Source organism: Phascolarctos cinereus, unplaced genomic scaffold (genome assembly GCF_003287225.1).
Source record: "Phascolarctos cinereus isolate Bilbo 61053 unplaced genomic scaffold, phaCin_HiC Scaffold_1;HRSCAF=81, whole genome shotgun sequence".
Taxonomy (NCBI): domain Eukaryota; kingdom Metazoa; phylum Chordata; class Mammalia; order Diprotodontia; family Phascolarctidae; genus Phascolarctos; species Phascolarctos cinereus.
The window spans coordinates 286,636,736-286,650,683 of record NW_027555514.1 but is presented as its reverse complement, the minus strand read 5'-3'; the positions used below and the strand labels follow the sequence as shown (position 1 = coordinate 286,650,683).

General features: G+C 51.5%; 1 protein-coding gene across 2 annotated transcripts in view; it reads left to right on the top strand.

Moving 5' to 3' along the window:
- MPPED1 (metallophosphoesterase domain containing 1) overlaps positions 1 to 13,948 on the top strand; it is a 113,290-nt gene that overhangs the window by 52,829 nt on the left and 46,513 nt on the right. For both annotated transcript variants that reach the window (XM_020982812.2, XM_020982813.2), the window contains one exon: positions 11,084 to 11,309. In XM_020982812.2, coding sequence (XP_020838471.1) covers positions 11,084 to 11,309 — 226 coding nt within the window. The remainder of the gene's footprint in view (positions 1 to 11,083; positions 11,310 to 13,948) is intronic.

Here is a 13,948-nt window from a genome sequence, read left to right as displayed (position 1 = left end):
TGAAGACAGAAGTGAACTGGCCCTGCCCTCCAAGAGCTTACCTTTGCACTAGTGCACTGAGGACAACTGAGCGGTGCAGAGGATCGAACTGTAGGTCTAGAATCGGAAAGACTGAGTTCAAATTCTCCCTCAGGTGCTTGCTAGCTGCTAGCAAATCATGCTGTCTGCCTCAGTTTCCTCAACTGTAAAATGAGGATGATAACAGCCCCTCTTTCCCAGGGTTGTTGTGAGCATCAAATTAGATAATAATTGCAAACTGTTTGGCGCATAGTAAGTGCTATATAAACATTATATTATTATGATTATACTACATTTAGGATACACATAGCTAAACACAGGCACCTTCCATCCATGGCTCCAGTTCTCTGGGTCCTCTTTGGACGTACGTTACATTGTCAGGGTTCATCATAATTATTTGGTTTTACTGCTCTTCTTAAGGCCCGTAAACAATGGGATAAGGATCTGAATTTTCACAAATATTTCCAAATTTCCCACATCTCCTACCTCATGGCAAGAACCCAAGCTTAGATGAACCTTCCTGGCACAGAGTCCTGGCTCTGGTGTAGTGGAAAGAGGCCTGGCCTGGGGGACCCAGAGACCATTAAGTCATTGGGTGGCTGGTGATGGACTGCCATTGTATCTCCTCTTGCCTCAGTTTCCTCATTGGCCAGAGGAGGGCCCCAGAGGAGACCTTCGAGGGAGTCTTACTTAAGCGAACTTAAGATCGATTGATAGTAGCTCTTGATAATTGACATTAATTGATAAGATATAATGAATGATAATAATTGATAATAATAGGGTCTCTAGTTCCTCAGGAGGCAGGTAGTTCAGACGCCCACACGGGATACCTCAGGACCCTGGCTGTGCCGCGATCTGGGACTGCGATTGCTTTTCCGAAGCACGTAGAATCTCCAAGCCTAAGGGCCAGAGGGATCTCTTAGATTGCCTTGCTCAACCCTCTCATTTTGCAGATGAGAAGACTGAGGGCCAGCAGAGTCATGACTTGTCTAGGGCCACGCAGCCCATCAAGACTGACAATCGGGAGGCAAAATAAGGTCTTTGACTGGAGGTCTTTGCGGCCCCTCACCTTCCTTAATATTGAGTGCAAGAATTTGGGGGTTCTTTATTTTCATTCCCCAAAGAAAAAGTCATTTTAATTGTATAGACCTATTTCTTTGATTTATTTTAAAGAGAAGAATAATTTCACACCTTTTGCAGCACTGGAAATGTACATAAAGATGCCGGGACTTGTGAAGGGGCCGTTGGAGCTAATTTGGGCTTGCTCTGACAGCCGTGATGCTTGGAGGAGATATCTCACTTGGCAGAGCACGAGCTGGTCCCGGTGGCATCTTGGCCCCTTTCTTTTCCACGGCTCACACAAGGCACATGAGAAAACGTGGCAGGTAGGAAGGAGGTTGGTCCACCTCCATGGCGTCCCGTGGCTGTCTTCGCTTGGGCCGTCCTCATTCTGCCCCCATGGAAGTAAGTGTTGGGAAGTGTTGAGGCTCCGTTTTCCCTCTCGTGACTGCTTCCTGGAGTCCCAGCTCCCCCCTGGCCTCTGCCAGCTGCCTCACCCCAGGCAGCAATTAGTTTCCCCATGCCCCTGCCCCACACCACTTACTAGTCACTAAGCAAAGATGGGAATTCAAGCTGGGTTACTGGGTCGAGACAGCACTCCAGGCCTCCTCCATTGCCTGGTTATCAGTAGACGTCATCCTGGGTTCTTGAAAACTGCACCAGTGGAGATGCTACAGTTTGCCAGATGCTACTCTCAATTCATAGTAGACTAGCTAGACACCAGTGATCAAAAGACCGAAATGCTGCAGCCCCTGCCCCCAAGGGCTGGCATTCTACTGGGGAGACAACACAGACACTGACAAGACGTACCCTGCAGTAGGGAGAGGGACTCACCTGGGTGTCCTTGGCATGGGGGACTCCCAGGGGAGGAAAGTCCCTCCAGCAGCACAGGCCAGTACCTTCGCTGTAACCTGGAATCTAGGAGAGTTTGTCTGGAGCGTCAGGAGGCTGAGTGACTTGCCCAAGGTCACACAGCCAACAAATTTCCGATATCTCTGCTGTGTGAAACAGCCAGGAGGCCAATTTTAGATAGAGAGCTGGGCTTAGAGTCAGCAAACCTGCCTTCAAATCCTGCTTTTGACACTTACTTGCTGCGTGACTATGGGCAAGTCACTTTCTTCCCTCATTCCTTCCCCTCTCCCCTTCTTTTTCTCCCTTCCTCTCTTGCTTCTCTTTCTGCCTCCTTCCCCTTCTTCCTTCCTTTCTTCCTTCATTGTCTTCTTACACCCTACACACACACACACACACACACACACACACACACACACACACACACGCACACCCTCTCTTCCATCTGGGGGTTTCCTTGATGTTTCTCCAACTAGGTCTTCCAGCCATTAAAGCTTAAAAGGGCACTAAGACTTTTGGAACGCCCTGTCTAACGATGGGGTTGGATGTCATGGGCTCTCCGGTTCCATGCTTTCCAATTCTTTCTCTCTGACTCTCCACAAGGAAAATGTGGCTCCGTGTCAGAACTGACAGGCCCTTGGTGGTCAGATATCCCTGCCTCTCCCCCGCACCCTGCCCCACAACCTTGCTTCTCCAACCCCCAGCACACACTGCTGGCAGTCCATGTATTTGTTCGTTTCCAATACATTTGATTTGCTTTAAAACAAAAAAACAAGAAAATGTTTCAAAAACCAGAACATTTTGTTCTAATGATTTTCAAATATTTGTTCCAATTGTTGGAGCAAAACAAATGCTTATTTTGGGCAGAAGGGACAGCCAGGAGTGTTTTGTGGGCTTTAAAAAAAGTAGGTTGGGGTTAGCTGGACTACACCTGTGGAAATATGCTTTGGAAGCATCAGTTTATTAGCAAGCCAGCTCTCTGGCCATCTAGTCATGACTTTGAGCCAGACTGCAGAGTCTAAAGTCAAGTCCAAAGTCGGCCATCAGCTGGTGGATTGAGCTGTGTGAGCAGACTGCAGGAGCAGGCCCATCTGCTTTGACTCTCCTCTTTGCCCTCATTCCACTGGGCAGTCAACGAGCTTCCCACTTCCTCCTTTTGTAATCCCAGGACTCATGGCTTTGAACGTCCACCATCTAAAACAGGGGTTGTGAATTTGAGCGGCACTGAGCTCCACATGCTAGTTTTGGGGAGGTGGGAGTGAATGCGCTCTGAGGACTCTCAAGTATCCACAATTCTAAGCTCGAGAGTCCAAGATTCCAAAAGTCACTGCTTAATTCTAAGGTTCTGAATCCAAGGGTCTGCGGCTCGAATGCCTTTAGGAATCTGAGCTCCAGAGGCCTTTGTGCTGGGCCTCGGACAGCCAGATGACCTTGTGGGGAGGTAGGGACAGTCAAACCGTCCACCTGCCATTGTTTTAGCTGCTCTCCATTGGCATGAGATGGAGAACACTGAGAGCCAGCTGAATCAATGAGGATGTTTGTCTTCTCTGCAGTCCAGCAGCCTGTCATAGCTATTGAATGTCTAGCATTCTGGTACCAGGTGCCCAAACGTTGAGGGAATTGGAAGACCAGGCACCCTCACCATGGCAAGCCCTATAAAGGCAGGGCAGGGACGGGCGGCAAGAGGGTCCAGCCTCTCCAAAGCTCTTTTTTCCATTTGTGATTCTCTCTCCTTTCTCCCATTCTCCAGACATTCAGTGCCATCATACCCCACCCCAGCCCCTGGCTTCTCTCTCTTTGCCTTCCACCTTCCCTATACCAATCCTGATGCCATACATCCTCTGTTCATTCTAGGGTGGTTCAAAGCCTAAAGTGTTCCCCCTCCTGGAGGCTTCTACATTGAATAGGACATCAAGGTCACCCCCTTTTCTGACCCTCTTCTGCTGCTTCTCTATGACACAGAGGGTAGCCTGGTAAGACAGGGCATTCAGGTCCTAGGCCACAAGACATCTCCTGTTGTAGACTTAGCAAGGCCTTGCTGAACCAAGCACAGAGACATCCATCCCCAAAGACCGAGCCATTGAGGGATGAGTATTTTTGGACACAGCAGTTCACCAACCTAGGAACACCCATAATGATGACATCTCGGCTCTTTGGAGAAGTGAAATATGTGGGCCTTACCACGAAGGAAGTGCACCCCAACAGTCTCCCAGCACCTGAGGGCTGTCATGGGCAGGAGAGAGGAAGAGGGCATAGACTTGCTCTGGGTGACCAAAGAGAGAGGCCAGCATTGCTCTGTGGGGCTCCCAGAGCCTCTGGGAAGATGGAACAATAAAACAGGTGGAGGCGCTTTGAAACTGTTGACTCCCTCCCCCCTCTTAAATGTCAGCCACTAAATGTAAGTCACTTCTCATTCTCCAGAAGAACTGGGGGTGTCCTGCCCCAGGAGAGAAGATTAGGCATATCAAATGCCCTGTCTCCTTGGTCTAAGCTGCGGTAGGCTTTGTGTGTGAGTGCCTCTTCTCCAGGGCAAGATGGCGGGCAACCTCGCCGTTTTTAGCCATCTCCCAAGGGGCGTTCTTTCCCAGTGTAATTCTGGATCCCATAGGGTGCAGTCTTGGCAAATGTGGAAATGTGCTTTTCCCAGGCATCCGGCAAGTATTTAAACAGTGAACGCGTCAAAGAGGCGCTAAAAATGCAATCAGTGACAGTTGAGTTGGGCTGCGGCGGCCTCGTCCTCCCTCCCTCCCTCCTTCCCTCCCTCCCTCAGTGCTGCATTTGCAGAGTGGAATGAGAGAGAAAGGCATTAAGTGGGCATTGACTCCATCAGCACCGCATTTAGACAACACTAAAACCCCGTCTAACTCAATACGGGGAGACGGAAACGGCGGAGATGATGGGAGGAGCGGGCGCAGAGCTTGTTGAATGTAACAGATTAGGCTGTTTCAAGGCAACATTTTCATTTAAATGGGATGGGGAACTGGGAGCGATAAAGAATCATCACCTTTTAGAAGAAGAGGAAGCCAGGAAACACAAGCATCCTGTACGTGCTGCTCCAAGCACTGGCTCTGGAGAGAGAAACCGCCAGATTTCCATTCCCATTTGGCTTACTCTGCCTGTGGCACCCAGGGCCTTGTTGGGCCTCACTTTTTCCATCTCTAAAATGGGAGGATTGGGCTTGAGAGCCCCTGAGGGCACTTCCAGTTCTAGATCTAGGCTCCTATGATTTTCAGGGACTCACTCACACTTGTCGTGGTGTGAAAGTCACGTAGAAACTCCTGGAATCTCAGAACTGGAAGGACCTCAGAGGCTGTGTAATCCGGCCTGCAACCTGGGCAGGACCCCCCTCTCTGATGTAGCCAGCAGGTGGTCATGCAGTCTCTACTCGAAGACCTCTAGTGAAGGGAGCTCGCCCTCCCCCTCCAAAGGCACCGTTCCTCTTTGGGACAGCGCCCACCTTTGGGGAGGTTTTCCTGCTGTCAGACCTAAATTTGTATTTTTGCACCATCCTCCCATCTTCCAAGCTCTGGGGCCAGCCAGAACCACGCAAGTCCCTCTCCACATTCTGTTCCTTCCGACACCTGGACAGAATTCTCACACCTCCCCTGTTGACACCCCCAGGACCTTCGCCTAGTCTTCCCACGACAGGCACCCAAGGGCTCCACCCTCCCAGTTGCCCTCCTCTAGATGCTCTCTGCATTATCAGCGGAGCTAGTCAAGCACCTAGTGGGCTGCTTTGGGACTCTGGGGGCTCCTCAGCTTGGGCAGGATTCAAGGCGCCCGCTGGTCACAGATGTTGTCGTCTGGATTTCGGTTTCCCCCAGATGTCAGGCAAGAACATAGCTGAGGTCTCTCCTGCCTCCAGAATCACATATCTAGAGCTAGAAGGCATGTAGAGGCTCTCTAGCCCACCCCCCGCATCCCACAGAGGAGGAAACTGAGGCCCACAGAGGGCGAGGCATTTCGGAAGGATCTCTGTTTGAAAATGGGCAGGACCTTCACGACTGGAGTTCACAGTCAGGGCAGTGGCCTTCCCAGGGTCACCCAAGTAGTAATTGCAGTGCCAGGATTCAACCCAGGGCCTCTGACGGCCACCCACAGAACCTCCCCCCCCCGGCTTCCCCTTAGGTTCTCCAAGGAGTTCTTGGCTCCGGCCTTTGGGGCTTTGATGAATGGGCAAATGTGGAATGTTTTCAAATATTGGACACTGGACAGGGCTCCTGAATATTGATTGAAAGCAGACTGTTTGGAAGCCCACGACAGCCCTCACACCTGAGCAGGCAGCCCACTAAATGATACCGAGTCTGTGTACTCCCCCCAACGCAAGCACGTGGGCACGCGCGCATGCACGCACACACATACAGACATGTGCACATGCATGCACGCACATGTACATGCGCACACATGCACACACTCACATAAACACATACAAACATACGCACACATACACACACGCACGCACGCACACACATACAGACATGTGCACAGGCATGCACACACATGTACATGCACACACATGCACACACTCACATAAACACATACAAACATACGCACACATACACACATGCACTGCATGTGCATGTACACACAAGCGCGCGCATGCATACATGCACACATAAACATACGTCCACGCACTAACATAAACACATGCACGTGTGCACACATGTATGCATGTACACACAAGCGCGCGCACATGCATGCACACACGTAAGCATGCATGCACACGCGCACATGCACACACAATTCTCCAACTCCAGTTGCTACAGAAAGGAGGAGGGGAGCCTGAGTCGCTCCCCCTTCAGGCACAACACTTGGTAGCACAGAAGTGACAGTCCTCTGCTTGCGTCAGAGTCAGCGGGTGTCATGATAACAAATGTAACCGTATCGTTAGAGTAATTTGCTAATTTGCTTAAGTAACACCCACAGACAGAAACATGACATAAATACATTAGTGCCGGCGCTGCCTGTAACCAGCTCTCACCGGCTTTTGGCTCATGGATGGATGGAGCACACGAAGGAGAAAACATTTATGGAGCAGAGAACAGTTGGATTTGCCCGCCCCTTCCCCAAGTCCTAGCTTCTCTCCTGCTCTGGTGCGGCTGCCCGCTGACCGTCAGGCCCAGGCAGACTGGGCGTGGCCACCCGGCTGTGTCGGGCAGTGAGGCACAAGGTTGCTTTGGCCTAATTATTCAAAGCCACTTGGTCTCTCCCTTCAGTGTTCATGGTCTGGCCTGCCCAACATAGCCATCAATCACATTCTGTTCGATATTGTTTACAATGTGTTTATCTCTGTGTTTCCACTGCTGTCTCACCTCTACCCTCTTCTGCATATACTACACTTTGGTAAAATTGGACTGCTTGCTGTTTACACTTACCCACTTCCAGGTCTGATCACACTGCCTGGCACACAGTAGGTGCTTAATAAATGCTGATTGATTGATTGATTCCCACACCCATGCCTGTGTTCTCCCTGCTCCATTTGCCTGGAATGCCCTCCTCCTCCTCCTCAACCCCATCTTGACCCGTTGAAATTCTCCCCCTCCTTCGAGGCCCCCCTCTCCCGGGAAGCTTTCCATGATGCCCCAGCCAGAAATCATTTCCCTTCCACGCAGCTATGACTCTCTTCCATTCTCCACTATGGCTGTTGGAGCTAGGGGGGCAGGGTGATTGAGTAACAGCCGCTGCCTAATGAGGCCCCCACCTCTCTCTGGCTCTGAGATTGTCATAGCCAGTTTAATCTAGCACCGCCTAGCCTCAGATTCCTGGGTGCATGAGTACACGGTGCCCTGGCAGTCAGTCATCAGAGGACCCTGGCAGAGCACGTGTTCTTCTCCTCTCACTGTTAGATTTTGGACGCTCTGAGAATAGGATTTATAGATTAATGATCGCGGTATGCGTCCTGGTCCCAAGCACAGGAGTCCATGCTTAATAGTCCTTCACAGCAGCCAATGAAGAGATTGGCTGCGACTCCTCCAGGGCCCCAGGGAGGGCTTTCATGCTGATGGCGCCCCAGAAATAGTGACTAGTGAGGTTTTTTTTAACAGCATGTCTGTCATAGCACTGCCACTGATCAGAAGCCTCATTAGTCGCAAGACGGTTTCATTGGTTATATTGGGATTAGGTCACCACTGGTTTGCCTAAGACTGATGGAAATTTCAGTCAGCCATGGACAGAAGAAACAATCAGTCCACAAGCATTTATTAAGCACTTGCTGTGTGCCGGGCTTTGGCATAGGTCCTGGGATACAAGCAGGAAACGAAAACAGCTCCAGCTGTCGAGGACCCAGCATTCTCTTGGGGGGGACAGAGAGGCATGTCAAATGAACGTGTGCTAAATATGTGTGTAAAGTAATGGACAGGGGAAGCGTTAGCAACTGAGAGCATGAGGTAGCATTTGTAGAAGGTGGCGTTTGACCTGAGCTTTGAAGGAAACCTGAGATTGCGGGAGATGGAGGTAAGGAAGGAGTGTAGTTCAGAGAGGGGGGACAGCCTGTGCATGGGGCTTGGAGATGGAGCCTGACATGCGAGGATCAGGAATAAGGCTGGACCATTGGGCTGTAAAGTAGAGCACAGAGAACACAGTAATGAGTGACGAGGCCAGACGGGTGCGATGGGCTCTAAGTGCTCAAAAGAGGGTTTGGGTCTTGTTGCTACAGAGAGCTCCTGGAGCTCTGTGTGCATGTGTGCGCATGTGTGTGTTGGGACATAGCCGTCCGCACACTGTCCCCCCCCTTGGTCTGTGAGCTCCTCAAGATCATGGGCTGCCTTCTCTGGATCATCCATGCATAGCCCGGTGTCTGGTCACAGTAGGCACTTAATGAATGCTTATTGGCTGACTAATTATTATCATCAATAATAAAAGAGCCAGGGAGTGAAGAGTGCAGCAAAAGCTCCACAGGCAGGGAGAGCATTCCTAACCATTCTCAGGCCCCTGCCCGCTTCTCTGGGATGGGGATACCAAAATCATTGCAGTCATATTGCTTGGAATTCTCTTAGCCCACATGGGAATAAAACCTTCTCTGCCTTTCTTAGAACTCACATGAGGACTGTGCAAAATTGCTTCCTTCCCATCACGCCCATGGAGAAGCCCCATCCAAGAGGGTCTGTCCTCACAGGCTCCCAATTCTGGTGAAGGGGAGGGCACTTTCTGAATGAGGAACAGGTGGGCTTCTGTGGGGCCAGTGGATGGAAATTTGGCTTTGTAGTCAGGGAGACATGAGCTCAAGTCCTGCCACTGCCCCGTGCTGACTGTGCAATCATGAGCAAGTGACTTCCCCTCTCTGGGGCTCAGCTGCCTTATCTGTAAAATGGGGTGTTAGACTAGAAGCCTCAAAGGCATCCCTGTTAGCACTAGGGCTGGGCAGCTACAATGTGCCTGTCTGCGCTAGGGGAGGAAGTGTTTCCCGGTGCCCTCCCCCCAAGCACACATGCACACATACATACACTCACATACATATATACACAATACACACATACATACACAATACACTCACACACATACTCACCCACATATGTACACACATACATACATGATACATGCATACACATACACATATACACATATACATACATACACAAGCACATACACACAAACACCACAGGTTCCTGGAAATCCAAGCCATAGAATCTTAGCGTTGAAAGAAGTCTTTGCCAGGGCATCCAATCCACTCAAAGCTGAACAGGACTCCCTTCTATTTCAACCCTGCCAAGTAGTTAGCCAGCATCTGCTTAAAGCACCTGAAATGACAGAGAGCTCCCTGCTTGTGGAGAGAGAGGCATCATGGTAGCAGAGGCAGGAGAGCCCACAGTTTGAATCCTGGCTCCTGATGTTACTTGACTCTATAATCCTCAATTTCCCCGTCTGCAAAATGGGAATCATAGTCCTCATGTGAGCACCTTGAGGAGAGAAGGCACTGCTGTCACCTTGTGAAGTGGCCCCTTCTGTCCCTGGGTGATTGATTGTAAGAAAGTTTTTCCTGATAGCCAGGTGCTTGTTGATGGAGGAGAGGAGGTTGAGACTCAGAGAGGGGAAGGGACTTTCCCCGGGTCACACAGCATAGCAGATCTGAGATTCAGCCTGAAGTCCTCTGACTCCAGATCCTGTGGTCTTTCTACTATAGGCAGACCTAGGACTCAGGGTAAAGTTGAGGGTAAAAGTATAGCTTTGGCCATATAAGGAAAAAACCTCCTAACCCACAAGGCTGCCCAAAAGTAGAGTCAGTAGGTAGTGAGTTCCCCATCACTGGAAGTCTATGAACAGAGACTGCAGGATCCCTTGTCAGAGATGCTGCACAAGGCTTCCTGCTGAAGGATAACCAGATCGAATGACCTTTGAGCTCTTTTTTAACCCCGAGGGGCCATAGGTTACTAACAGCCCATGCTGCTTTGACACTTCAAGGTTTTCAAAGCACTTTCCTTAAAACCACCCCCATGAGATAAGTAGGGCATGTATTATTGTCCCCATTTTACAGATGAGGAAAGTAGAGGCTCAGAAAAGGGAAGTGACTTGTCCAAGTCACTCAGCTCTCAAATATCTGAGAGAACAAAGTAAAAAGAGTGTTGTAGGTAATTAAAAAAAAAAAACCTTATCCTGGAAATTAAAAAAAAAATATTCTATTTGACTTTTGTCTGCATTATGTTTTCAATATCAGGTGATATGTTCCTCCCCATTTTACAGATGAGGAAACTGAGCCCTTGCAAAAGGAAGTGTCTTGGGAAAAGTCACACGGGTTCACAGATTTGAAACTGGAAGAAGCTGTGTGGTTCAACACCCCCATTTTACAAAGAAGAAAACTGAAGCCCAAAGAGGTCAAACCATTTGCCTTGGCAAAGATATCAAGTAGAAATGCTGGGATTTGAACCCAGGCCCTATAACTTTACTATGGGGGCACAACACTGTCTCTCCAATTTATCTTTGCACTAATTTTTGGCTTTGTCTCAGGTTAAAATTAATTTACATTCTCTGGGACCACAGGAAACAGCATACTCACTCGCATGGCGGGCACTCGATGGTAGCCAAGGGGAGCGTACAAGCTTTCCGTGGACACTTCACAAGCCCATTGACCAAGCGCCCTCCGAGCCGCCCTTTGTCGTTTGTCGCTGGGTCCCTGCAGGGCCTGCCCTGACTCCCAGGTTGATTGCCGTCTATTTTCCCCCAGGAAGCCTGCCTTACGAGTACAAGATCGTGATTGCCGGGAACCACGAGTTGACCTTCGACCAGGAGTTCATGGCTGACTTGATCAAGCAGGACTTTTACTATTTCCCTTCCGTGTCCAAGCTGAAGCCAGAGAACTACGAGAACGTGCAGTCCCTGCTAACCAACTGCATCTACCTTCAGGACTCGGAGGTGACTGTGCGGGGATTCCGGATCTATGGCTCCCCATGGTGAGCAGACCCCTGCTGGGCACCGGCTGTCCTCTGTCCTTACTGTTGTCCTTGTTAAACCGCCAGCCATGGTGTGGAAGGGGGCGTGAGGGAGGGAGCTCCCGGCGGGGGGGGGGGGGGGAGAAGGGGCGTCTTTCCCGTCAGTGGGTGGTGGGTGGCTCAGGTCCGGTTGTGAGCCGCGAAGCTGGTGAGGGAGGGCAGCGGCAGTGGGGCCATCTCTGATAAGCTTGGGCCTAGTGAGGAAATCTGGGGAAAGAGAAGACGGAGCCAGCAGGGAGATCCCAGACCTCTGAGGAATGAGCTAAGCAGGAACTGTCTACTTTCCAAGAAGCTTCTCCAGTCCTGACACTCACAGACACGCACAAAGACACCATCACACACACACACACACACACACACACACACACGCACGCACGCGCGCGGTCAGACACGCACACGTGCATGTGTAGAATGTCAGGCACAGACACGGGGTCAGTCTCTTAGCCTCCGCGGACCTTCACCGTGGAAAGGCAGATAGCCACGCGCAGAAGGTGAGAGGCGCCCAGGTGTCTGTAGTTAAACAGCCCCGGAGGTGCTGAGCATCCCTGCGCCTGGGCTCTGGCTGGGCTCCACCTGGAGTCTTGCTGCGTTCTGCTGTGTTCCCCCCATCGTAGAAGCGACATGGAGGGTAGCCAGGATGGGGAAGGGCCTTAGACCGGGTCATATGAAGATTGGCTGAAAAAAGGCTTGTTTATCTAGGAGGAGAGGAGTCCTGGGTGATAACCAGGCTCACGGGGAGGAGGGGAGGAGTCAGCAGACAGTGGGAGCTACGTGCCCAGCACTGCTTCTGGTTGATTCGCATCGTCCTGCTTGGCCCCGGGGGCAGAGCTGGACCCCGGGACTGTGAATCAGGGTGGGGCTCAGGAGGCTGTCCATACCCTCTCCTGGGGGGCGGCATGCAGGTTGGCTCAGCTGCTGCGTCTGGGTGGGTTCTTCGAGGGAGTCTCCAGGCGCCCGTAAATATCACCCCCGCCAGGTGCTTGTCCCCTCCTCGGGCTGAGGGCAGCCTCTGCCCGCCCTTGCAGCAGCCTCACGACTCCCGCCAGTAGCCTCAGAGGCAGGAGACAAGCTGCCCGGGATGGTCGGGGATGCAGCATTGACCATCATTCTCTGATACAATTATTTATAATGCACATTAATTAGTAAGCTGGTTTACTGTAGAGGGCCTGCAGGCTGAGCTTTCAAACACCTTTAGCAAACCTGTTTTCCCCAAACTGGGATTCTGCAGAAGCCGGGCCTTCCATACCAGCCAGAGGCGGGTTCCACGAGGATGTGTATCATTTCCTCTAGATTAGATTGTGTGTGCATGGAGCAACCTGCAGCCAGCCTGTGGGGGCTGGGCTTCCAGCTCTCACTGTCACTCCCTGTCTGGGTGACCTGGGGCAAGTCCCTCTCTGGGAGTGTTTTCTCTTGGCTGGAATGGAAGGATTGGAATAGCTGATCTCTGAGCTCCCTTCCAATTCTGAAGTGTGGCCTCGCGGGAAAAGCCCTAGTTCTAGTGCTAGAGGTGGTGGTAGTGTTCAGTGGTGGTGGTGCTCAATCGTGTCTGGCTCTGTGTGACTCCATTTGGGGTCATTTCTTGGCAAAGTTACTGGAGTGGTTAGCCCTTTCCTTGTCCAGCTCATTTTACAGATGAGGAAACTGAGCCAAACAGGATGCAGTGACTTGCCCAGGGTCACACCAGTAAGTGTCTGAGGCTGGATTTGAACTCAGATCTTCCTAACTCTAGCTCCAGTGCTCTTTTAAACCCTTCCTCTGAGACCTGTTCCCTGTGTGATAGATCCCTTCCCATCCCTGGCTCTCAATGTCCTCCTCCACAAGATGAGGGGGCCTGCGAGCTCCCTTGGGCTCTTGGCTGAGAATTTTAATCATGAAATCCTTCATAGGTGAAGTAATAAGAGGGGAGATGGCCTCCACCCCGTGCTTCGCCCAGCCCTTTCCCTGAGTTATCTTGTGGGGTGCCTGCACCAGCTCTGGGGGCCAGCTGCTCTCAGTGTCCCCATCCCCAGATGGGAACATTGAGGCTCAAGAGAACAAGGCCCGCTGCCCAGAAGTAGCAGGAGGCAAGCTGGACCTTCTGCTTCCACGGCCGGGGGCTGCCCATTGGGCCACACTGCCTCCCTGGCCGCTCTCCACTAACTCTAGGAGGCACTAAATAGGAATCTCCCAGAACCCTTTGTCCCCAGACCCCGGCCCCAGCCTGTGGCTCTTGTGCACATCTGTCAAGCCCAAGGGTGTTTTTTGACCAGACACCCATGGTGGTGTTCACTCCACCCACGGCGGCTTCTCCCGCGTGACCAGCCGTTCCTCCAGAGCCACAGCGGGTTCGCCAGTGTGACCTGGGCAGCAGTTTACACTTTTGTCCAGTGGGGAAAAGGGGTCTGGTTCCATTTGGGTTCGCTGTGTCCTTCTGATCTCCTCTCCAGCAGCCCCTGAGTGTCTCGGGGCTGTCCTTGGCTTTGCCGGGAGGTGACAAGCGCGTGGCTGGCCACTTGGACCCCAAGTCCCGCCCCCGGCTGTGTTGTTGGGGATCAGGCTTCTTTGTCACATAAGAGGTGGGGGCTGTGTTTTGATGGCGGCTTCAGCGAGGAGCAGAAATG